The sequence below is a fragment of the Passer montanus genome, unplaced genomic scaffold (genome assembly GCF_014805655.1).
Source record: "Passer montanus isolate IOZ18808 unplaced genomic scaffold, ASM1480565v1 scaffold96, whole genome shotgun sequence".
Taxonomy (NCBI): Eukaryota; Metazoa; Chordata; class Aves; order Passeriformes; family Passeridae; genus Passer; species Passer montanus.
In genome coordinates, this window is record NW_024375034.1 from 1307609 (window position 1) to 1333154 (window position 25546).

The 25546-nt window shown below is 39.2% G+C and overlaps 1 protein-coding gene across 5 annotated transcripts in view; it reads left to right on the forward strand.

Annotated features, from left to right (window-relative positions):
- Positions 1-344: 344 nt before the first annotated feature.
- Positions 345-25546, forward strand: part of HERC4 (HECT and RLD domain containing E3 ubiquitin protein ligase 4) — a 29362-nt gene continuing 4160 nt past the window's right edge. Inside the window, exons 1-22 of one of the 5 annotated variants that reach the window (XM_039696231.1) lie at positions 345-492; positions 1705-1994; positions 4668-4827; positions 5873-5949; positions 7970-8191; positions 10160-10251; positions 11424-11554; positions 12239-12399; positions 12715-12791; positions 14817-14941; positions 15452-15511; positions 15989-16100; positions 16430-16619; positions 17609-17781; positions 18733-18849; positions 19790-19813; positions 20321-20419; positions 21585-21752; positions 21848-21991; positions 22841-23007; positions 23798-23864; positions 24078-24160. In XM_039696231.1, coding sequence (XP_039552165.1) covers positions 1769-1994; positions 4668-4827; positions 5873-5949; positions 7970-8191; positions 10160-10251; positions 11424-11554; positions 12239-12399; positions 12715-12791; positions 14817-14941; positions 15452-15511; positions 15989-16100; positions 16430-16619; positions 17609-17781; positions 18733-18849; positions 19790-19813; positions 20321-20419; positions 21585-21752; positions 21848-21991; positions 22841-23007; positions 23798-23864; positions 24078-24160 — 2675 coding nt within the window. In that variant the 5' untranslated portion in view covers positions 345-492; positions 1705-1768. Of the gene's footprint in view, positions 493-935; positions 956-1704; positions 1995-4667; positions 4828-5872; positions 5950-7969; positions 8192-10159; positions 10252-11423; positions 11555-12238; positions 12400-12714; positions 12792-14816; positions 14942-15451; positions 15512-15988; positions 16101-16429; positions 16620-17608; positions 17782-18732; positions 18850-19789; positions 19814-20320; positions 20420-21584; positions 21753-21847; positions 21992-22840; positions 23008-23797; positions 23865-24077; positions 24161-25546 lie in introns of those variants that run through there. The other 4 variants (XM_039696229.1, XM_039696233.1, XM_039696232.1 and 1 more) reach the window with 4 other exon arrangements.

Sequence of the window (25546 nt, forward strand, 5' to 3'; positions counted from 1 at the left end):
CGCGCGCCAGGCTGCGCGGAGCGTCCGGGCGCTGCCCCGGCGGCGCGGGGAGAGCGCGGGGCTGCCCCGGCACGCGGGAGTGCCCTGCGGCCGGCGGCGCGAGTTGGCTCTGATGGCCACGCACAGGGGGACGGAGTGCCGTGATTTGAGATCAAAGTACAGAACTTTGGCTACTGACTCTTAAATGATACAAAACAAAACAACCCCGCCTTCCGTAGAAATACATATGTAGTTCAACAGAAAGGAGAACTTTTTTTTTCCCTGCTGGAGATGGAGATAAATCTTGACTATAGAAATCTTGAAGAACTATAGTGATACATCTTTTCTGATTTCTTGTGTTGCAGGTTGGAGCCAGTCACTGCTAGAGATGTGTGACGTGTGCTGTTGCGTCGCTATGTCTTAACTGAAGACGTCTTCCTTTCGATGTCCCCTTCTGAATGTGGTAGGATATAGCTAGGGAAATATTTGATCATGCCTCACCTCCTGAGATAGGTAAACAGAATGCAATATATTTTAAGCTGTTTGGCTGTTTCGGTGCAGTGTTGCTTTTGGGTTTTTTATGCAGTCACAAAAATAAGTGCCTTGTTTATTTCCTTCTGTCTTTTGCAGAGAAAAATAGTTTATCCTGTTGTGCTGGCAAGAATTCTGCCCTTTGGTGTACATAAGGCTTAGATGATAGCTTAGATGTTGGCTTGCTTCTCCAAGCAGGTTGTAATTTAGGTAGTTTATACATGTTATGACCCTGCAGAATGTCTTCTAAATAATGGTCACAGATGAAAATTTATAGTAATTTCACATTAAATTACATTGACTTTTAAATTGCTCTGAAAACGCAGAGAAACTTGCTGTTGTGGAAATGTGGTGTAAGGAGTAGTGAAAATATTGTCACCGACTTTTTGTCATGTGGACTACTGCAAATGAAAGAGAAGGGCATCTTTGAATCCTTTCCAAAAAGGTACAGAGTTTGTCAGCACAAATACTGATAATTGTAATTTAGGGATTAGGGGTGTGGCTTGCTTGGAGAATTTGTGTATATGGCCTGCTGCTGCTGCAGAGTAACTGAAGCTGTAGCTGGTGTTGATTGCAGTGCAGGACTGGGGACTTGAGTTTCAGCTATTTATTTTCTTTTAAATTGTGAGTTCAGTTGACTGCTGGTCGTTTAAATGTAATGACTGACACAGCATGTTGTACTTTGTATTGCATAACTGGATTGATCAGAGCTGACTGCTTTTTTCCAAGCTGTGAGTCAAGTGTTGTTTTTGGTGATGATCTTGAGGCCATACACAGTCCATCCTGGAGTCATGCATCTCCTCAGCTAAAGAAAGTAGCCTGTACTGTCCCCTTGGAATATATTTGAAGTCGTGTCCACTGGCTGGAGTTGGTAGCAACTGCAAGTTTGTAAAAATTTGGATTAGGCATTTAAAAAGTTTTACTAAGAATGATGTTTTAAGTTTTTGAAACAAACTTATGCAAAACCAGTTACCTGCACATCTTAAAAGTTGTATCAGAAATGGGAACAAAAGCATTTTACTGCAGAGTTAATGCAAATCCTGTCCAAGAAAGCAAATCACACTCTTAAAAATTGTTCAGGGTTTTAATACACTGGTAGAGAGAAAATGAGCTATGGATTACATGCTGTATAGAAGGTAATGTAAATGTTGGGGACAATACTGAAAAATGTACATTTTCCTTTTTTCTTAACAGCTACACAGAAGGAATATTCTAGAAAAGTGAAGTTGGAAGATCTCTGATAAAAAGACGTGTAAACATGTTGTGCTGGGGCAATGCATCTTTTGGACAGCTTGGATTGGGTGGAATTGATGAAGAGATTGTTTTAGAACCCAGAAAAAGTGACTTTTTCCTAAATAAAAGGGTCAGAGATGTAGGATGTGGACTGAGACATACTGTTTTTGTCCTGGATGATGGGACAGTTTATACATGTGGATGCAATGATCTGGGACAACTAGGGCATGAAAAAGCCAGGAAAAGACCCGGTAAGTTTAGAAGTGATGAATTGTGGGGGTTCTGTGTGCTGGTGGGTGTGGCTTTCGTTTTACTGTGCATCATCAAAGCCAGGATTGCCAGTGTCTGTGCATGGGGCAAATTCATGCACAGCAGTTCTTCCAGGAATGCACATCTTTTTAGCTGGGAAAGCATTGCTCTGCTGGGATGGCTTCTTGTGACAGTTGGAAACAAGCACTATGGAACATGGCAGTCCCCCATGTTTTTGCATGCTGTGCAGCTGGACACTGCCACTAGATTTATTGCAATCATGGCTGTGGGAGGCTTGCTGACCGTTCTTAATCTCAGGGGGAGCTGGCCTGCTGCAGTCCCTGGGTTGGCATTGTAGTTCCTGTATTGACTGTTGGAATATGGTGGGAATGAGTATTTGGCATATCACTGCAGGGAAACATGCAATTTTTAGTTGTCTAATATGTGATGTACAGCAGGTCTGATTGAAGCAATGTTCTCTTTCCGTAAGAACTAAAAATAAAACTTTTGATAAAAGACAGCAGTACATGCAGCGCTACGGGAAGAGGATTTGGAAAAGCCTAAAGGATGCTGTGTAACACTTCTTTGGGCTTGTTTTCTTCCCACCCATGTTCGGTGTATGTTTCTGCTCCCTCCTAGTGCAGTTCTGGAGCAGAACTGGGTAAACATCTTGCAGGGACTGACTGCAGAGGAGTGTGCACATGGGCTCCCTTCAGAGCTTGCATGTGAGTCATAGCTGGTGCTGAGAGCCAGGGAGCAGTGCTGCTCACTGCTCACAGCACAGCGTAGCAAACTGGAAAGGCTTACTGAGACTTGGTTCTAATCACTCCTAGAGCACTTTCACAACTCGCTTGGCTCAATATTTGCCACAAATTTTTCAGATGGAAACGAGGTGTCATGGGGTATTTTAGTAGTTCTCCTTTATGTAGAGTTTCAGTTTTGGTGCCAATTAAAGATTTTCTTGATTTTTTTTTTTTAACTAATGTGGACTTCTGTTGGGAAACAGTATGATAAACTTTAATCCTGTGCAACATCAGCTTCATAAACATGAAGAGAAACTCAGCATGTGTCAAACTTACTCTGACTATTTGTTCCCCACCTCGAAAATTTTGCTCAATTGTCTTTTAGTCTAAAGGTTACAATGAAAATATCTGACTTTTAATTTGCATGGCCTTTCATATGTAATGGGCCTGCTCTAATTTTTTTTTAACATGCTCAGACACATGAGGATTGTAATGTCCTCCCTAATCTTCCTTTCACCCAGAGGTTACTGATAATGCTGCTGAGTGTTGCATGAAGTCAGAGCATTGGGATAACTTCAGTTGCACAGCCCAAAGAGGCTTGGTATCTTTATAGATGGGTGGATGCTCTCTTTTAAATGTGTTTCTGCTAACTGAAGATAATTTTGTTGCTGACTGTATGTCTTTGCTACCTCCTTGTCCCCACTGCCTTTCTTCTTTCCTCCTTCTAGAACTCTGCTTGCCATAGGGACTGCATGGCTGTTCCTTAATCCATTTTAGGCAGTCAGGCTGGCTGCTTCAGCAGCTGGGGGAGATTGCCTGAGCTAATCTGTGTGCTGGTGCCCGAGCTGGAGAGTGCTTCCACGACCTCTCCCACTGGCAGAGCTGTGGGAGGCTCTGATGGGTGAATTGGGGTGCTAACCTCTTTAGTCAGACCAGCTGGATGTAATAAAAAGAACTTATATCTGCTGCCCGTGTTAGTTTATTTTGGAAGCTGAGTGCCTGTCATGCTGCAGATAATGTGAGCTACTGTTGTGAAGCTGACTTGGGCTGGGCTGTGTTTAGAGTGCCCATAATGTTGACAATACACAGGCTTTTCCAGTGGTGTGCCATTCTTAGGCTGGGATAGAATTTGTTTTTGAAAACTGGGAGTAAAATGTCCAAGCAGTCCCTTATTTAAGCGAACTATTAAAAATTCCAGCCTTAATTACAGGCCCTGATGATATTTCTCTGCTTTACTTATTGCTGAAATTGAAATGTTATTCTGATCACAAATCATAAGCCCAAAACCAAGCTTTGAGTGTTTCCAAATACATTGGTGCAGACTGCTGGAAAAAAATCAAAGATATTTTAGTGTGTGCTTTTCAGAGGCGTGCACTGTGTGTCTAGAAAAATGACTCTTTAGGATCCGTTTCTACAGTATTTTGCATTATAAAGAAGACATTGTGTAGCTCATTGCAAAATCATTAGGTTTAGTCTGTAATTTGCCCTGCCTTGTTTTGCAGGCTCTTTCTTAATAATGAATAGGTGAATTTAATTTGCTGTGGTATAATGTTTTCCTCTTACATAATGTCTACACGTGTAGTCATTTGACAATAATCTATTTGACCTTACTGTTAATTGAGTTTCTGCACTCATTTTCAGATGGCAAGATTAGAAGGATCCATTAGGATCAAGCTGCAGGTTTTGTGCGCTTCTGTGTATTTCTCCAGAAACAGTCATTACTTGGTTACTTCAGGGTGTCAAATTTAACTTATTTCTCCTAGAATTGCATGTTTATAATTTTAAATAAAGGGTGTTTCAGTAGAACTTACAGACTTAGTTGAATGTCACTCCAGTTGATGTCTTAGTACTGTGTAAACTGTTTGAATCAAGCCTAGTTTGTTAGTAGTGGGTTTTTTTTAACCAACTAATTTTATTTATTCCTTTTTTTAGAGCATGTTGGTGCACTGGATGCCCAAAATATTGTAGCTGTGTCATGTGGAGAAGCCCACACTCTTGCATTAAATGACAAAGGTCAGGTATATGCTTGGGGTCTGGCTACTGATGGACAGCTTGGCTTGCCAGGAACTGAGGAATGCGTCAGAGTGCCCAGGTTAAAAATAGTACATAATAAGTTGCCTTTTTTAAAAAATAATGTGCTTAAATCACATTGGTTAAGCTATTCTGCTGTTACAGGTTAAGCCATATAAATATAGAAAATATATATTATCTATGATACTTGAGTGCTGTGTGTTGACAGTTTTCTTCCTCAGAAAGTCTTGTGAGAAGTGTGTTACAGGTGTGCTTGGTTTGGTTTGTTGCTTTTGGGATGTTTTTGCTTGTTGGTTTTTTAATAGTCCTCCCCTAACAATGAGACGTACATTGGAAAAGGAGGATGGGTATTTTAAGAGTATGAATGCCATTTAAGAGAAGTTAAAGAGAAGTAGAGTGTTAAACTTTCAATTTGAAGAAGGCACATTTGCTGTCCTATCTTTATACTTCAGTTTTCACCCCAAAGCTTTTCAGCTGTGATTGAATAATACACCCTCCAGTTAAAAAAAATTCACATTGGCCAGGTTGTTTTCAGAATTCCATAAGCATTCCAGCTACCTTAAGTCCACACACAAAAGTAACAATTCCTTGGAACCTTAGTAATTCATGACTATAATATTAAAAATGTTCTATCTGCATCAAATTTAAAAGCCCACAGGCCCTTTAGAAGCTTTTTTGTCATCCCAAGTTGAAAGCATTGTTAGTTTTAGTGCACATGTGCATGTATTTGCAACTTCTTTATAATACTGTGCAATATGTATTATGTCTATAAACTGAAGTTTTGGAAGGTAAGAATGAGGTGGTTCTTGTATTCTGTATTCATTCCTCCATTCATCTGTGTGAGATCGCCTTCCCAGCGCATGAACCTCCCTAATTCTTCATTATGGGCTTTTACAGATTTGATCTATTTGAAAATAAGACAGAACCTGACCCTAAAAGGTTTAGAAAAAATGCAGTGTTGTCTTCAGATTTTACAAAATAGCGTCTAATTAAAGTTGGGATATTTAGTATACTTCAGTAAAAAGGATTCACATTTTGTATATTACCCTTTATTTCATACTATGATCTGGTAGCTTAATTCTTTCTCTGTTTTCTTACCCCAATAGAAATATTAAAAGCTTATCAGAGATCCAGATTGTCCAGGTTGCTTGTGGTTATTTTCACTCACTAGCACTTTCAAAAGGTAAGCCAAATTCTCCTGAAGTTTTGTGTAATTTCGTACCAGGGAGTTCAAAAGTTTTCAAAAAATATATATATTTTGTTTTATTTTAAAGGAAGTGTGTTTATTAAACATGCTACCACTTAGCATAGATGGGATTTCAGGTTGGTAGGGGCTGTGTAATGTAATGATGGAAGCTTGAATTTGAAAAACAAATGTACAAATGGCTGTTGAGTTGTGCTTTTATTTCTTCGGGGGGTGTGTGTGTTGGTTTTTTCTCATTATCTGGCTTTCACGTGACTTCCTTTTCATTTTGTTTCTTTTTCTTGGCCCCAAATCTGTCTCATCCTGCTGGCACACTGGTCTGTTTTAACCTGTACCCTCAAGTTACTGAGGCTGGCAGGAGTGACTTGTGTGCTTTATTATGGCAAAGCCTCTGGTTTTCGGTGCTTCCATAATTAAAATGCCCTGTCACATACAAGCTACCTTTTGAAAGTTTAAATACCTGTCTTCAAATTTCTGCTGGCACTCTGAGCACATACTTAGTTGGCCTCACTTGTACTGGATGTCTGGTTAGTGCAGCTCTCCAGAAACGAAAATGAATTTAAATTTGCTTGTCTCATCACGAGGTAGGAGAGTTGTGGCCAAAACTTCCAATTGGGAGAAGTGGCTGCTGAAAAGTGTTGGTGGGAACCTCCCAACTCAGCAAAAAATTTCAGAATGTTTGTAGTTTGTCAGTGTTTCTTAATAATATGTGTTTAAAATATGAACCAAATAATTGTGGGGAGGCAGGTGTTCGTTGTACATGAATGATTTTTTTTTTTCTTTAAATCCAGTAGTTTATACTGATTATGTGTGCCTGGGTTCTGTATGTGACTCTTCATGGGCTCCTATTGAGCATTTCCTGTGCCATTATTCCCAGGCATAATTATCATTATAACCCAAGGGATTGCCTTTGTTGCAGGCAGGCAGAGCTTTAGGAGTAACCCTTTGCCTGAGTTCAGATCTGCAGCAGAAAGCAGCGAGTAGCAGAGTTGTGTTGTCAAGTGTTCTGTTGGTCAAAGGTGCAAGAATGTCACAGGAATTTGTGATTTGAAATTCACTTGGTGTTTTAAATAGTTACAGGCTTCAAGTACAGCATCACTGTTTTATGGCCAAGTCATGGAATTTCAGCTCTGTTTCTGTTCTTGATGTGTGCTGTAGGGCTTTTTGGGTTTAGTTGTTAATATAAATAAATAAAATCTGAGACCAGTACTCCAGGGGATGGGTTTCATTGTTTCCCCATCTTGATAAAACTGTTACTGGAAAGGTGGAGATGGGAGAGACATAGGAAGTATTTTGAAGGTAGCATTGCTCTTGAAAACATATCACTTCACAAAAGTGACGTATTTTGTATTTGGGTGTTGATCTTTAGGATAGTAAATAAATTGGTTACTCAAGACAATATTTTATTTTAGAAGCAGTCTTAACATCAGTAGGTCTTTGATTGTCATTCTTCAGAATTTTTTTGCTTTATAAGGTATCAAATGACGTTATAAACCTTGTGCTTTGGTGACCGTGTAATGAAGACAGTATTTAAAAATATACGTCTCTTAAATGGTCTGTGAAAATTTAAGCATCTTAGAAAACCTTAAATGAGTCTTTTGATTGGAAGTAGGAAAATTTTCCATGTCCAGGGTGCAACTTCAGCAGATGTCTGCATAAACATCTGTGCAGTAGTGGAACTTCCCATGGAGCAGTGTCTTGCTTTGTAATAACCAAACTCAGTTGATGTAGCACTGTTGAAACAGGAATGTTAAGAGCAGTTTGGAGGGGCTTGAATGTGATTTAAATACTTCCAGTCTGATTAAATGCTTGAGTTGAATGCCTGCAAATTACACAAGAATGCTTAACTTCAGAAGTCAGTAATTTGTATGCATTTTCAAACTCAAAAATTTTTGAAGAGTGACAGTCTAACTTTTAGATTTTCTTACAGGGGATAAACATTGTATTATTAAACTATATTAATTGTATTTCTTGGTTGTTTATTTTTTCCTTCAAACAGGAAGTGAAGTGTTTTCCTGGGGACAAAACAAATATGGCCAGCTGGGCTTAGGTTATGAGTATAAAAAACAAACCTCACCACAAATGATTAAATCTCTGCTGGGAATCCCTTTTGCACAGATTGCAGCAGGAGGAGCTCATAGTTTTGTACTAACTCTTTCTGGAGCCATCTTCGGATGGGGACGCAACAAATTTGGGCAGCTGGGTCTTAATGATGACAATGGTAAGTAAGCATTGCCTCAGGAGAGTTTGATGCTGAAGGGTTTGGGTTGTGAATCCGAGGAGAGCAGAGCTCCTAGGAAAGGAGCAGACACACCAAACCTTGTTCCGGGCTGTTGGAGTGTCCCAGTGCCAATGGGATTGCATGGAGAAGGCACAGAAGGGTTTTCCTCAGCTGTTGTGTAGTGAGAATGCTGACCGTGTTATGTTCAAGTTCTTGCCTGTTTCACTTGTATTCTTTCCCTGTTTGACATCTTCCTGTGACTTAATGGGATTGAACTGAAATACTGTGCAGTTTGAGCTGAATTTTATGTGGGTGAAATTGCTTGGCAAAAGCAGTAATTGTCAAAACTAATTGGTTGTCCTTAGTAGTCACATTTAGGCCATCTTCATATTTTACTGCCATTTACTTTTACATTCCTTTCTCAGGCCACTTTTAATAATCAGTCACAATTTTTGGCTAGCCATTTCCAAAATTTCCTCTGGTAGGTGGATGACACTCAATGATTTTTAGCAAGTGGTTACATTGGACAAAAAATTCTTTGTTTTTTGGTTGTTTTGTGTTACATGCACAGTATGTGCTCACAGGGCTCCACGATGGCAGTGTTTGCTGTCAGGGTCCTCTAATACACAGTTGAGTGCTGGATAATCTATAGGTGGTTTCATGAGTTTAGATTTCTTACTGATTCATTGTTGTCAAGACCATTTAGAATGGGGAAAATGGATTGTAAATAAAATACTCATCTGAATGCCTTAAAAACTATCATATTCATGTAATAAGAAAATTACAATTATTTTTCAGAAATCATGGTAGGCTTGAGTTGCTCCTACATATTCTTTGGAACGTGTATAACCCCAGGTCTTCATGTATCATCACTTCTCGATAAAATCCCTTTTAAATGCCTTCATAGGGTTTCTTGCAGACATGTTAGCATGCCTGACAGGTTTTAAGACATTAGCACTAATATTTTTAAAAATTGCCTTTGTGCAAAGTTGCCAAAGTTGCCTTGTCCTAGCGATGGAGGGAAGTTACATTTGCTTCCTGTTTGTTCAGTGCTCCATTCTGTTATGCAATCAGTAACATTAAACTGTGTGTATAAATACACTTTCCAAACAAGCCAAACTGACACTGATGCCAAGGTGATTTTTTGCCTTTTGCTTTATATACCTTCTATATTCTTAGCATTCCTTAAGTCTGATAACTTGGCATAGTCCTGGTGTTCTGTCAGGCCAGGAAAACAAACATCCTAAAGGCCTTGTAGCAGGAGGCTGGAAAACCCTGGCCTATCTTGGGAAACCAAGGACCCCTCCAGAACACACCCTGTAAAATAGAGATTTGGCCCATCCACGGTAGAATTCCATCACACCATCCATCCAGGCCTCCCGTTGGGGCATCCTTGTCAGATGTGCTGATTTGAGAGGTGTGGAAATGGCATACGGGATCTACCGTGTGTGTGCCTTGCAGCACATTCCACCTTGGCCCAGTGGTGCACCAGTAAGGATCCTAATTAAATACTGAGATAACAACCCCTTATCCCTTAACTGTGTCTCTGGCTCTCAGTTTTTAGGACTAAGGAAAAGGCATCAATACCAACTTAGAGGAGCATTTTAAAAACATGAAACACATAAACAATTCGTGGAAAACACAGAAATAATGAGCATATATTTTCTCATGGCCATTGCCAGGTCTAATGTCATCTTCAGTATTTAGTTGTCTGCATGTTGACATATGATCCTATGATAGTGAAGGTGAGAGCATGGGCTACAAATTTTTTTAGTGTCATAGTCCCTGTTTTTTTTGTAGTAACACTTCCATCTCCAAGATCCATAAACTCAGTCATGGTGATTATGTTATGCTAACAAATTTAAACTGCTTGCTTGACTAGAACCAAATTAGAATAAATAAGCAAAACTATTTGGGTTTTGATTTTCATTGTCAAAATAAGTGATCTTTCTCTATTAAACCTTTCAGACAGGTATGTTCCTACACTGCTGAAGTCTCTGAGAAGTCAGAAGGTTGTTCATATATGTTGTGGAGAAGATCATACTGCTGCCCTTACAAAGGTACAGAACTTACAGAAATATTTGTGCTCCAATTTTTTTAATGTTTCCAGGAGACAATGCCACCTAAACAGGAAATTATAAACTAAATTCTGAATAAAATTTCTTGTAAATATATAGGATTAAGTTGAGGAAAGATGGGAAGAATGGTTAAATATTTGAGAAAAATTACCAAATACAAGAAATCTCTCATTCTAAGTGCTTAGTTTCCTTTTTCATGCATAGAAGTTAACTTCAAACTTACTTTAAAGATGATGGGCCGGGTTGAGATACTGAATGTAATGTGACTGTAGAGATTGACCCCCATGTGTATGGCTCCATTGTCCCCTGCAGAGCCAGGGGCTGACACACCTTTTGTAGGCAGTACTGTGTATATGTGTGAGCATTCTCCAAGTCCTTCTGAAGTTCAGAAGAACCTGGCACTGTTTGCTGTCCTGAGGCTATTGGGTTTTCTCAGTGGATGCTGCAGTTTTGGTGATGGTTTCCAGCTGAGGGCCTGGCTGATGCAGAGTAGAGTTGAAAGAAACAGATTCACAATTTCAAAGCATCTGAAAATGGCAAGTTTCAGAGTTGTTGTGAGGTAAGGTGTATAACTTCTGAAAATGCTTCTGGTTTAAACATTGAAGTTGTTGGTTAATGTCTTGATTAATCAAAACCATTTAAAAAATTACTTGCCTTACAACAATGCTGAAATATGTTTTCTTATGCTTTCAAATAATGAGGCTGCTTCAGTTATGCTGTGTATCATCTGCTGAGAAGGGCAGCTTTCTGTTTGCTAATCATTTCACAATTTGTATTCAGAGTTTCAAAGCCAAAGTATACTTCTTAATAGTGGGAGACTGTACACGGATGAAGTTCGTCAAGAAAACTGGAAAAGAGGGAAAATGCGGGCTAGGATCTATAAATGAGACAAGTTAATGGCAGGACTGTTGTATGATAATAAGGAAATTAGATTAGTCTGATTTAACAAATATTTCATAGCTGTGCCACGTTTTCATAACTCAAATTATCTTGTGACTGCACTGTGTCTCAGGACCCTGTTATGCCTTGTATATTTTCTGTCCTTTCCCTGCAATGTCGAGGTCACCAGAAAAGATTTATTAAACCCCTGTTTCTGTGAAGTTTCTTGTTCTGAGATATACGATCATCTTAATGTAAAAAATGTCTTTGTTTAGGAAGGTGGGGTTTTTACATTTGGAGCTGGAGGCTATGGTCAGTTGGGTCATAACTCTACCAGCCATGAGATAAATCCAAGGAAAGTTTTTGAGCTTATGGGAAGCGTTGTCACACAGATCACCTGTGGCAGGTAAGGTCTATTCTGTGCTAACTCTGTGATTCTTACACATAACTTGTTTTGTATAAAACTTTATATCTATTGCAATATGAAGTGGGGGTTTTCTTACCCTTTGTGGTCAGGGAAGACAAAATGACCCCTAACAAAAGATATTTAGTGATGTTTTGGGGTTTCTAAAAGCATTCATAGAAGAGCTAAAGGAAGTTTAGTATATTTGAGAGGCTGTGATTTTCTAAACTGGCAGTGTGAACAATAGTGTGAGGTGTGACAGAGTTTGTTGCTGTCACTTCATTTCCTGTTGAAGAGCAAATGTGTTTAGAAAGTAGAAAATAGTTGACACAAGTTCCCAGCTAGTTCTTCACAGGCTTGTGATAGGAGAGGGAGCATCTGGAGTTGAGCAGGATGGGGAGGGAAAGGAGGTGCAGGCAGTCTCTAGACATTCATTTCTGATATGCTCTAAAGGTCAGACAGGGGCTAAGCACTGGCAGCTCCATTCTGGGAACCTTTCCATGAAAAAGGAGGATTGCCTATTGGAGTGTAAATGGAATGTTGCCAGTGGCAGGGCATTGCAAGAGAGCAGTGGAGTGTTGGGTATGACAGGACCTTTCACACACTGCTAAGTACAAGTCCTGCCCAGGCCTGCACAAAGCTTGTTCCAATACTTAGGTCTGTGTTACTGAATTCTCTTTGCCCTAGGCAGCACACCACTGCATTTGTCCCTTCTTCTGGAAGAATTTACTCTTTTGGACTGGGAGGCAATGGGCAGCTGGGTACAGGGACCACCAGTAACAGGAAAAGTCCCTTCACAGTGAAAGGAAGCTGGATTCCCTTTAGCGCTCAGCGCTCGATGAGCACAGGTAAGCACCAGCTGATGTGTTTGCTGCTTGTTGCCTGTTCCCTTGTAGTGGCTTAAAATTCTTGAGACTTAAACTGATTATGGGCTGTAATCATTTTTCCCAAACAGTTTGATTCCAGTGGCTGGTGGGTGAGAGCCTCTGGTAGCTAGAACTTACCTCAGAGAAAGATTATCTTTACCATTCTATCACCTAACTAGTGTATCAGTGTATTGTATCAGGGTTGGGAACCTTTTTGTAACCCAGTGTTGATTGCAGTATCTTAATAATTTTCAATTTCCCATTTTCACAGTGGTCTGTTTTTTATTTCTATTGCAGACAGTGAGGAGTGCTACTGTGTAAAGAGAATTTTCTCTGGTGGGGACCAAAGTTTTGCACACTATTTTTATCCACAGGTAACAAATTAAGTGTAATTTGGTTCCAAAGCTTGTGAAAGTTGGATTTTAGTTTTTTGGATGTATTTTAAATGATTTTGATGTTGAAAGTGCATGTGACTATATTGTAAAGTTTGTTGGAGCAGTGTGGAAGCAAAAGGCACTAAGTTATGGTAGCAGCTGGAGGACTTGGATCCAGTTAGTGTGTGTTAGCTGTCAGGAAGCTCTTGAGACTTTTTTGGCATAAGCTTTTTTCTTGATGGATGAATGCACTTCTTTTCATGTCGTAAGGGAAGAATTGATTGAATATTTGAGCTCTTTGCTCCTTGCCTGGTCCTCCTCAAACCTCCTCCACAGCAGCAACTTTGGTGTCTTCTGCTCTGTAGCCATTTTAAAGCACCAGAGTGGTAAGGAAACAAATGGAGCCTTTTGCTAAGAATTACTGCTGGTGACATAGTTTGTTATGTCAGTTTTACCATAGTCTTAAAGCTTACATTTTAAAGTAACAAGAATTGATCTGTTTAAATTCTAGTACGTAAAAGACTTACAGTAAAAGTGGCAATGTGGAAGTGTGATGGAAAGAAAATGCTGTTGGAGGGTGAGTTGGGAGATAAAATAAAACCAAGGTGAAGATTCATGAGACTGTTTCCAGTACAGCTCAACAGATGTTAGACCATGGGGATTAATGAACCATCAAGAGTTGAGTATGTAGGATGAAAACTAATTTGGAAACAAGGGAAAATGGATTTTAATGGGGAAGCATGTTTATGAAGAAAAACTAACTACAGGTCAGACTTGCAGCAGTGCTTTGTGCTCACAGCCTGTTCTGGTTGTACAGAATCAGCAGTTTTTCTAGGATTGACTTGATGGATTCTTTGTCTGAATTCTGATAGAGTTTAAACCATTGCTGTATTTGAGAGAAACTTGCTTAGCAGGTGTAAACTGGAAAATTGCTTATAATAGAAATCAAAACTTGTCTATTAGAGCTTCCTTAATAACTTTATGTGCAATTTTCATAATTGCTGGAGTAGTTTCTGACTGACTAATTGAGGTGAACTGGAGACTGTATGAATGCAGTTATTGTGGCTTGTTCTGTACAAAAGGTATTAGCAATAGATGAACTTTGATGCTGCAGAAGTATCCCTGTTAGTAGTCTTTGGTTTGGTAATTTGTGTTAAATTCTTCCAAAGTTCTGTGTGTACTGTACCCCTGGGGGTTGTGTGTCCCTGCCAGTTAAAGGGGCCCAGCCAAAATCCGTTGTCTCAAGTCAGTTTTTGGGCTGCTCATTTCCCTGAGTTGTTTTCTTTGGCTGGATAGAAGGGAAATGGCAAAAGTGTTCCTCAACCTGATGCTGTGGGATGGGATCAGAAGTGCTGATTTTTGGCAGCAGATAGATGGTTATTGTCACACTGAGCTCAATATTGTCAGATGGCACCCTCAGAAGCAATGTTTTCTCTTGATAGTTTTGTCTTGTTTTTGGTGCTGTTTGCCCTCTCTTTTTGAGCCAGTGCTCGTACTGAAAACAATGATCTTGCTTCTTCTCCCCTTTATTATTACAGCTCTTAGTGGAATTCATTTTATATGAGCAGCACTTCCAAATGCAGCTCCTCTGCTGATGCAGGGCATGTTCACAGAAGCATGATCATTCTCAGAGGAGCCTGATAGAAGTGGGGTGGAAGAACATCTGTCTGAAAAATTGAATGGCTCCTTTCCTGTGCACTCACAGCTTGGCAGGGAGCTAAGTGGCTCCTGGTGGCTTCAGGGGAGATGCTTGCTGCTCACATCTAAAGCTCAGTCAGTGTTCATCATTGAGACAAGAAATGTGTAGGGAGTTGCCATTTAGGAAGGTGTGTGAATTAACACCTAATGGAGATGGTTGTAGTTGTGCTCTGCTTTCACAGGGAGTGCAGAACTGTTAAACAGAGTATTTCACTGCAATAGTCTGGGTAGGTAAATTGTCAGCTAAGACAGCTCAACCTTGGCTGATTTTTCTGGAAATCAATTTTGTGTGCCTCATTCTTTATGTTTTCTTTAAAATTTATTTAGAACATGGTGCCACCAGATGATTTTAGGTATCCTGACCTTTTCAAGCAGATCTGGACTGTGAATGAAACGTTTATTCAAAGATTGCTGAGTTTCCCATCTGGAAGACTTCCTCTAGAGATAACTAAGTAAGTGATGTAAGAGAAAGAAGTAGTCTTTGGTGATTCTGCTTGTGAATTGAGCATTAATGGGGCTTTGGGCATACATAGCAGAGCTATTTGTAATTACTGGTTTTATGAGATGCAGAGCTCTTGCTGTGCTTTCATTGTCATGCTTGTTGAGTAGTTTAGATCCTTGAGACTGTTTAGATGATTATAGAAGATGAAATTAAATATCTAATTGCACATTGAAAAATAGCAATACATGTAAAGGAATATGAGAACAACTCAAAGATCATTGCTTCTATTTTAATAAAAGAGTATGCAAAGGAATTGAATGCAAGACTTGCTGTGATTTGAGCTGTCTTAAGTGTTGAGTCTTGAGTGGAAGTTTAATCTAGTGTTGTTTAGTCACATTTGAGTCAGAGTCCCATCCTTTGCACAATGTAATTCATTAGGGATTAAATACAGGCATTTTTATTGCAAATGCTAATTTTTAAAAGGAAAACCAAATGTAACATTACATGTGACCAATTTCAGTGAAATTGATGGAACGTTCTCCTCTGCTGGGTGCCTGAATGGGAGCTTCTTGGCATTGAGGTGAGTGGGTGGGTTTTTAAGTGTTTCTGTGGAGCATTAGTGGTGGCTGCCTTCCTGATGTCCCTTGTGTCAGCTGGGACACCTTCCCAAGGTTTCCTGTCTCCGTGGTGCTCTGATAGCCTCTGTTGGAATTCCTGCTTCTTTCCTGCCCTGTGTTTTGTCTGCTGCCCCAGTGAGAATGGCTCCAGCCTGTCTTGGCTGCTGCCATGTAAGCCAGCAGAGCTCATCACATTTGTCAGCCACAGGTTGTTGTTAATTCCAGGGCTGTTCCTTCCATGGACTGGTTTACATCCAAATCTTTTTGGTTGATTTTCTTGTGGTTAGAGATTTTTTTCTGGTTGTTTCTAAGGTCATATAAAACCTGGAAGTCTGATATATTTTAAATCCTTAGTCAGTAGGTCTAAAAGTCAAGGGGTAGAAGTCTTGAGTTGCTGAGAACATAGGATTCAGTCTTTCTGGTTTTTTTCCTTCCTGCAGCAGTGATGATCATTACAAAACCAGCGCTAGATTCTCAGGGGTTGACATGAATGCTGCTAGACTACTCTTTCACAAACTCATACAGCCTGAGCATGCTCACATATCACAACAGGTTTGTGCTGTGTATTTTCTTTGCATTTGGGATTATCTTTGGGGTTACAGCTCTCCAGAAATACTACTGTTACGCTTGGTACAACCCTGTAAATAGGTGCATTTACTCAATAGTATATTGGCTGCAAAAGTGTGAAACCATGTTTTGTTGTGACAATTAGGTGACACATCAGCATATTCTATTTTAATATTTACTGTCATTTTCTAAATGTATAATAGTTTTCACTGAAGCTCTTAATTATTGTTTTCTAGATTAGTTTTCATATACATGGGCATTTGTTTAAAATCTCAATTGTATTAAAATAAACAGAATTTTCTGATGTGCTGTAGGTGGCAGCTAGTTTGGAAAAGAACCTTATTCCCAAATTGACCAGCTCCTTACCAGATGTTGAAGCTTTGAGGCTGTATCTCACTCTACCAGAGTGCCCACTGATGAGTGATGAAAACAATTTCACAACGTTAGCTATTCCTTTTGGAGCAGCTATTCTGAACCTAGAAAAAGCTCCTCTGAAAGTTCTTGGTAAGAAACTGAATTTTTACTGTTGAAACTAAGAATCCACAGATGAAAATGTACAGAACTTCCATGAGGGAAGACCTGGCTTTGGCAGCACCTGCTGTGTATTTACTGTTCCCTGCAATTCCCCAGTGAGAAAGTTAAGGCTTAACATTGCTTGGTGTAAGAAAACACTTACTCTGTTGCTTCAGGGTAAGTTAACAGGCCATCCCTGTGAGTTCATCTGGTATTGTAGGTTTTGGAGTGATGCCATTTGGGAGGAATTAAACTGTGTGGTTCAGTGTAATTGATATGTGTCTTTGCTCTTTAAAGTGAAAATTATGTGGTCAGACAGCTAACAAGCTCTAAGCAATTTACAGAAGTGTTGCAGAGCAGATGTTAAATTGTCTTGGTTGTGACTGCAGCACCTGTTCTGAGCTTCTGAGGCAGTTGATCTTTTCTTGTTAGTGCCAAGATGTGGTCTTCAAATATGCAGCTGAGAATAGCTCTGGTTTTTTAATTCTACTTCTTTATACTTTCTTGTTGTGACTCAGCTTAAAGAAATTCAGCTTAAAGAATTGTTTTTGGAATATTTTGCTTTTAATTGGTTTCTTTTTGAGAGGGCACTTTGATTTTCCTCTGTTATGCTTTGCCTTGTAATCTCACTGTTTTTTTCAAGTAGATTTGGTGAGAGTAAAGAGAAGCAGACTGACAGTTTTTTGAGCTCTAGATCCTTTTCCACATTTTCTATTGCTCTCACTACTGTTCACTTAAGATGTCAGGTTTTGAGACATCTTTTCTTATTAAATGTTATGTTGTGACACTGTCTGGATGAACAGACTTCAGGGGACTTAGATTGGATGTGTAACAACAGCACATTTGTTGTGCTGCAACTTTTTTTTCAGAGTCTGTAGTAACTGATGCTTATGCTTTCTAGCCAGACATGTTAAGAGGGTAACATAACATAGTGTGGCAGTGACAAGTACTAAATTTGCGTGTTCACCATGTGTTGACAGAAAATTGGTGGTCTGTACTTGAACCTCCCTTGTTCCTCAAGATAGTGGAACTCTACAAGGATGTTGTAGTGCACCTTTTGAAGCTGTGCAAGATGGGCCTTCCACCTTCTGACAGAAGAATACTCACTAATTTCCTGCACACAGCCTTCAGAGTTCTGGAAATACTGCACAGAGTACGTTTGTGGCATTTCTGAACAGGTCCTTGGCTGCTTGGCTCTGTCAGCATCTCTGTGCTGGGTACTTGGTAGAAGCTAAGTTACTGATCAGTTTGAAAGATCAGAATTGAATCTACAGAAATATCTGTAGTTGTTCCATCTGCACCTATGAATCATGGGGATTCTGGATTCCAGTCTGACATGATGATGGAATTAACTGTTTTTTAGGAACACAGAGTTACCCAGTCATTTGCATCTGTGAGAGTAGGGATTAAAGTGAGAGGGGGGAAAAAGGGGTAACAGCTCTGGGGTATTTCACAAATTGAGTATCTGGTGGTTTGGAGTGGGATGTGGGAGGTATTTGTGAAAAATAGGCTTAGATTATCTAGTTATTAAGGCAGGATCTTTATCTTGCTGCTTTGCCACTTAGCAGTCCTTGGGAAAAGAAGTGTGTATTAGGAAAATGTGGATGCTCCTGGATTAAAATTGCACTGTAGAGACAAGCTTCTGTATAAAGTTACTTTTCCCACGTCTCTTTTTTTTAAGCTTATTGTTTTTAACTGGGAACTGTTGCTTTGCTCACAGGTAATAGTGTTCATACTATAACTAAGACTAGAGTTATTGAATCATAGCTCTTAAACCTGTGTGAATACAGGAACAGGTATTTATTCCCTTGTGTACATGAATGTGTATTATCACTGTTCCACTGAGGTCATATCATGTTTCAAAGTGGCAGCCCTGTTATGCAGTACTGTAGTGCAGTTAATTGTGTTTTCCTTCACTCTTTGATGGGATTTTGAATAGTCCATGTATCTGTGTCTTTAACATTGTTTTTTGCTTTCTTGTAGGCACTGTTGTTTTTCTAGAATTTTTTTGGTAGCTGGGTATCTGTGGCTGACATGAAATGCTTGAAAAACATGGAAAAATATCCCTTTGAAAGCTAATAAAAAATAAATTGCACTTCCTTAGGTAAATGAAAGAGGACAAGTTATACAGTATGACAGATTTTACATTCATGAGATACAAGATTTGATAGATATCAGAAATGACTATGCCAACTGGTTCCAGCAGCAGGTATTGGGAATGGTAAGTTGTGTTGATTTTTATTTGGGTTTTTGTGGGTGTTTTCCTCCCATGTTTTGCTTGTTTTATCCCTTTAAAGAAATCTACGGATTCTCTAAGCCTGGGAACTTATTTTCCTAAAAATACCTTCACAGATGAGCAGGAGGGATTGTTAAGAAGGTGTTTTTCTCCTAGGGTGTCATTCTTAGGCCTGACACTGCTCAGCATTTGAATCTGTCAGTTAAAAAGTGATTCAGAATGCTGTCACCAAAGATTTGCTATGTCAAAAAAGTTAGGAATGTAATAATCCACAATAGGAAAACATCCAGAATCCTCTGAATTGCCATATTAGGCAGGTCCAGTCAATGAGAAAGCTGCAGCTCCCTTGGATAATGAGAGCAGCAGGAGCTACAGGGGCAGATAACTGATGGAATTTTCTACTTTGAGTCTAGCAGCCACAACTGAGATAATTAATTCCTGCATCTGTAAACAGAAGAGTGATAAGTGGGAGCAAATTATTGACTGTGCAGAAAATTAGTGAGTTGGATAGGTTTTTGCCACAGTTCCTTGACTTTAACTTTGAAAGAATATTGTAGTAAGTAATTTAATAAGTTTTCTCTAGCCACCCGTATTTTATTATTTTGCAACACTACCAGTAGATGTCATTAATTAATGTATGGAAGTAAGCATTTTAAGTGTGTAATTTTGTGGATCCAAGCAAACATGATACTTTAACAGCCCTGTTTTTAAAGACCGATAAACAGGGTGTTGAAAGACAAGCTTGTATTTAATAAATGAATTAGAATGTTTGTGGTTAATGTTTATTTCTCAGTAAACTTTCTCTTGGGGGGCAGCAGTAAATAAATATTTTTTAAATTCTACATCAGAGATGAGTAATTAATGCAGACACTAATGCTGCTTTTTCATCTTAATTGTTGCTACCTTTGTGCAAATGCTGTCATAGGATGTCAACCATGGATTAACTGAGGTAAGATTGGATGCAATCTGATTTCTTTTGAAGAGTGTAAGGAAATCAGAAATGTTAAGGATTGTCTGCTGTGTTCTTTTGGGAGTAAAGCTTCAAATTTGCCATGGCTATAATCTGAAAAAAATCTTTGTGGTGCAAAAATATGTAATTGTCTGTATTGCAAATTTGGAACAGCACTTGGAAGAAAGGGCTACTTCTATACCCACTAGCTGCAATAACAGTTCTGAAATGAAAATGTGCTAAGTGAGAGTGTCGTTTGTGCCTGGCTTGATTTGGTTTGGCTTGATTGAGTTTTGTTGGGGATTTTTTTGATTGTGGCTGAAGTACTAAACAATTAAAAATTTACTTACTGTTCCTAAGATGCTTTTGTTCTGCATTGATAAGTCAAGGTTGAGTTCTCTTTCCAGTAAAATAGATATATTAAATGATTGCTATTGTAAAGGTTTTTTTAACCACGATTGTGGCTTTTGAATAAGCTGAGCTATGACATGGTTCTTTTCATTGCAGTTAACGGATATTCCTGTTATAATTTGCACCTACCCATTTGTATTTGATGCCCAGGCAAAGACAACTCTCTTGCAAACAGATGCAATCATACAGATGCAGGTAGGAGGCTCCATTTTTAATGGTATGTATTCATTATTTTTTCCCTGAGTTGGGCTCCTTGGGTGTTCCTGTTGGGTTTTTTTTTTTTTTGTTTGGCTGGTTGGTGGTGTTGTTTTGGGGGTTTTTTTGTTGTTTGGCTGGTTGGTTTTTTGTTTGTTTGTGGATTTTTTTGCTTGTATTTTTTGTTGTTGGCTTTTTGTGTTTTTTGGTTTTTTTTTTAAACACTGTGTAATTTCTCCCCCATAAAAATCAAGGATTATTTTTCATCTCAGGGTATGCACACGATAGAGGGTAGTGGGTTTGGGATCACACTGACATTAGACTGTTTTGTAGTTGCCATACATTTCCAAGGAACTTCTTTTCCTTTCAATAGTGAGATGGCTTTTTTTTGTTATCAACCCATAGTACAGGTACAAAACCCCAAAGAAACCCCAAACAGCCCAAATAAACAAACATAAAACCCCAAGCACCACCCACAACAAAAAAACAACCCCACCTCCCATATAAGCAGACTTGGAATATTACCTGGGTCATTGATCTGACTCTGAAAATAACCAGATTATGTAAGTCATGCTCAAGTAATGGTTCATGTAGGAAAATACTACCTTGCTCTTAATCAATAATAAATGTAGTTTCAAGTGCCTTTAAAAATGTATATGTACAGTCAGTAACCAACATTTGATGAATTCAGGGAAATGTTCACATTAAATGTTTCTTTTAACAATATTAAATAGTATTAAAACACACAAAAGCTCAAGAGTTCTCTGTCATATCCATAACATTTGCTACAGCATTTTCTTTTTCAGACAATTTTAATACCGAAATTATCATGCGAGTTAAATAAATTGCTTTTCATGCTGTGAATTAGTTTTTAATGTATGTTTGGTTTCATGCCAGATTTATATTAAACAGCTTATTCTTTGTTAGATAAAATGCAGGATCTTTTTGTTATCCAAGGTATTTTGACTGGAATGTCAAAACTTGAGTTCTTATACTTCCCTGAGAGCAATGGGCAAAGGAACAATGTTTCCTGAGATAAAAGGAATACAAAGACAACTTGGGCACATTCAGTACTCTTGTACTAGTTCTTCCCATCTGCACTTGTGCAGGCAAGGCTGCTGGACAGTTGATACTGACAGGAGTTTCTCACTTTGTTTTCCTGCAGATGGCTGTCGATCAGGCCCACAGGCAGAATTTGTCTTCTCTCTTCCTGCCAGTGTTTGAGTCTGTCAATCCCTGCCTGATACTGATGGTCCGGAGGGACAACATAGTGGGGGATGCTGTGGAGGTGCTCAGGAAAACAAAGAACGTGGACTACAAGAAGCCCCTCAAGGTATCACAGGACACGCTGTAGTGAAGGATGTTTTTGGACAAACCTTGCTCTACAGTCTCTGTGCAGTTCAGTGCTCACTGAGTTGTGTGTTTCAGGTTATTTTTGTAGGGGAGGAAGCTGTCGATGCTGGAGGTGTTCGCAAGGAATTTTTTTTGCTCATCATGAGGGAGTTGCTAGATCCCAAGTATGGAATGTTCAGGTACTATGAGGAGTCCAGGCTGATCTGGTTCTCTGATAAGGTAGGCTGTGGTCTATATTCACTCATTTTAACTTACAGTATTTATATTAATAATATATGAACATAGTATTTTGTGGTCGTTTTATTTCAAGAATAGGAGCTGAAGCAAGTATTCTCAAAAAAGTGAGGTTTTTTTGGTCATTGTTAGATCAAAACTTCCCCCATTCCTTGTTTACTCCTTACTGATTGTCCCCAGCCCACCAGGATTTTTAGGAAGAAGTAGCCAGAACAAACTGATTCCAAGGACAGAATCAGGAAATCAAGGTGGCAGAGAGAAATTCTTGAGGTGGCCTGTTGAACAGGTCTTGCTGTGTGCAGTTGCATTTAGGGGTGATTGGTGCTCATGGAGTTGTATTTGGAAGGTTTGATCCCTGACTTTTGAGTCAACTTTCAGAGAGCACTGACTGGGGTGGCTGGATCCCAAATACCTGAATATTTACAATTCCACATGTGTTTAAAGCCCTGATAATTAATTCTGAGGGTTCAATAGTGACTCTTCCCTCTTCCTCCCCAAGATAATTTTTTTTTAATTAACATCTTAAATCACTGTGTAGTGCAATAGGAAGTCACTGACAAAACCAGAACCTTAGTGCAATATGGGTCCCCTGTGAAAGAGAATATGTTGCAGCTCAGCCTTTTTAATTTTAAGTAGAAAGGATTCTGTTCCCTTGGAGTTCACTCTCAGCTGGTTAAACTTTATCCTGTTTTCCTTGGTACTTACAGATACATAGATATTTAAAGAAAATATTAATTAAATTCACCTAGATTGTACTGTACGCTTCTTCCTGGACTCTGCAAGGTTAAAATAACTTCTTTATTTTAAACCATTTTGTCTGTTTTCTGTTCTTAGACCTTTGAAGACAGTGACTTGTTTCATTTGATTGGTGTTGTCTGTGGGCTAGCAATATATAATTTTACTATTGTAGACCTTCATTTTCCTCTGGCTTTGTACAAAAAGCTATTGAATAAGAAACCATCCCTGGATGACTTAAAAGAATTGATGCCAGATGTTGGCAGGTAAGCAAGAAAGAAAAATGGGTGTTGGTAGAAATTAATTTTGAAATTTTCCTCTAAGAACATGACATTTCTTTTCCACAATCACCGGGTAAACAGCTCAGAGTAAATTGCAGCCATTGTGACATTTGATACATTTGACACACTGTTGTTAAACACCTGTGTCTCAGTGCTTGGTGTTAGTGATTGTCTCTTGTGTTTTATGATCCTACAAGAGTTTTAACGGGGAAAAAAAACAACCTGAAATTCAAACCCCTTGAGCTTTAGCCACTAGTTTTATAAGCCTAAGTGTGAACATAGTTTCAGTTCTAAATTAAATCCATCAAGAAAATATTTTTGTTTATTTCAGGAACAAATGCATGCTAAATATTTACTTTTGACTAGGGATTTGAATAGGACTCACTAGCAGGTAGGAGGCTCAAATGAACAGAAAAGGATGTTTGATTGCTTCAGTGTTGTGGATGCCAAAGTTTTCAGATTCAAAGAGAAATCAAAGGTGTTAATGGAAGAGCCAGTCCGTGTTTATTAAGTACCAACTGCCTCTGCTTTGGGAACCCCTTAGCTGAAGTCTTAAAGGCAGGAATGTTCTTCTTTCACTCCATGGGGTAACCAAAAGGGAATGATTGCTTGGAATTTCCCAGCACTACACAAGGTGCAAGTCAATAAGATAATGAATGAAATAACAGTGGAAAGATACTTCTTAATTTTGAATTATCAATGCATAAAGAACACTTCAGGAAAATAAATTCATTTTTCTTTCCCCGGTGCAAGTATTTTATAACTTATTTTGCAGGGGAATGCAACAGCTACTGGACTATCCAGAGGATGACATAGAAGAAGCATTTTGTCTTAATTTTACTGTAAGTTTTATATAGTGTTTGAAGTATGTATTGCCAAGCTCACACCATCTATTTTAATTGCCTCTGATGGAGTGTTTGAACAAAAGCATCAGCAGCTGATTCCCATGAGTTTTAGCTCCTGTGTCTGCCATTCATGTTGCTGTTAACTAAGTGGTGGGAAGAAGTATTTATGCAATAAATAAGATTTGCACTATTTTTGTTTGTTTCAAATAGATCACTGTGGAAAATTTTGGTACAACAGAAATTAAGGAGCTGGTTCCTAAAGGTGCTGACATTCCTGTAGTCAAACAAAATAGGTGAGTTCTGTGGGTTGCAGGGTTGCTGGCTGCCTTGGGGGTGTTACTGGGCTCTGTAAATTCCCTGTGCTGAGCTCTGACACTGCTGGTGGAGGCACAACTGCTTTGGCTGCTTTCCCAAGCTCTTCTCCCATGGGCTGTTGAAAAAGCTGCTGTCCTGTATTGACACAGACCAGCTGTGGCTGCCCCATCCCTGGGAGTGCTCAAGGCTGGGCTGGACAGGGCTTGGACCACCCTGGTCTGGTTGAAGATGCCCCTGCCCATGGCAGGAGGTTGGACTAGATTTTTAGTGGTCCCCTTCAGCCCCAGTCATAAGCATTTTATAAGATTAAAAATGTTTGAGGTTCTGCTGATGCCTAGGACAGAGGCTAGACAAAGTTAAGAGAAAAGTTTAAAAAGTTAAGAGAATAATGTGAGTATTTATTGAAGTAAATAATTCAGTATTAAAAATAATCCAGTATTTATTCAATTAAAAGATTCAGTAGATACACTGGGCAGTCAAAAGCCTTCCAGAGGCTACACCCAAGCTGGACAGTGGTCACCAGTTTTTCAGACAGATACCATTTTGGTCTGTTTGCATATCAGGGGTTAATTCTCCAATTACAGCTTCAGGTAATGAAGTCAAATTCCCCCAGTTTTCTGCCCCCCCCAGTTCACTGTTGTTTATACTTTTTGGGGCCTGAGGCTCTAGGGTGTCTTTGGGTCACAGACCCAGAGGGATTGTTTTGTCTAAATAAATGTGAAGAGAATTAACTAACACTTTGTGTGGTGTTCAGAGTTGTGCACTAATGCAGTATAGGATGTGAAAAAATAAAATTCTTAAGGCATCAGTGCAGGTTGCTACATGTCATTGAAATTCAGTGAGTAATGATGAGGACTTGAACTTCAGGGCCATTATTACAACTCCTCATTCACACATGAATATGATTTCAGTGAGGTCTTCCCTTTGTAGAGTAGATAACATTAAATGAGTTAATCCAGTGTTGTCGTCAGAAGAGGTGTGACAGGAGGGGTTTTTCCCTCGGTCAAGGATTCTATAACTTTTATTTATAAAAACAGTCTTTCCTGCCCTTTGTTCCCTTTCTGCTCCTGGAGGATAGGCAGAACATACCTGGTGGTGCTTTTGTCCTCTTTTTGCAGAATTTTCCAGTCTGTTGTTTAATCTTTATGAATTCTGTGTGCTTGTACTTCTCCCAGGGTAAAGGGAGAATTGAATGGAAAGAGCACACTCCATGAGAACTGAATGCACATGAAAAACACTGTAGCTTTGCAGTTCTCTGGTGTAGGTTTGATGTTCTGTCACTAAGTGACTGTAAAACTGAATTATGGGAAAAGTTTCAAGGTGCCTATGAAATGCCTTGATGAAATGCGTTGTTACCACACACT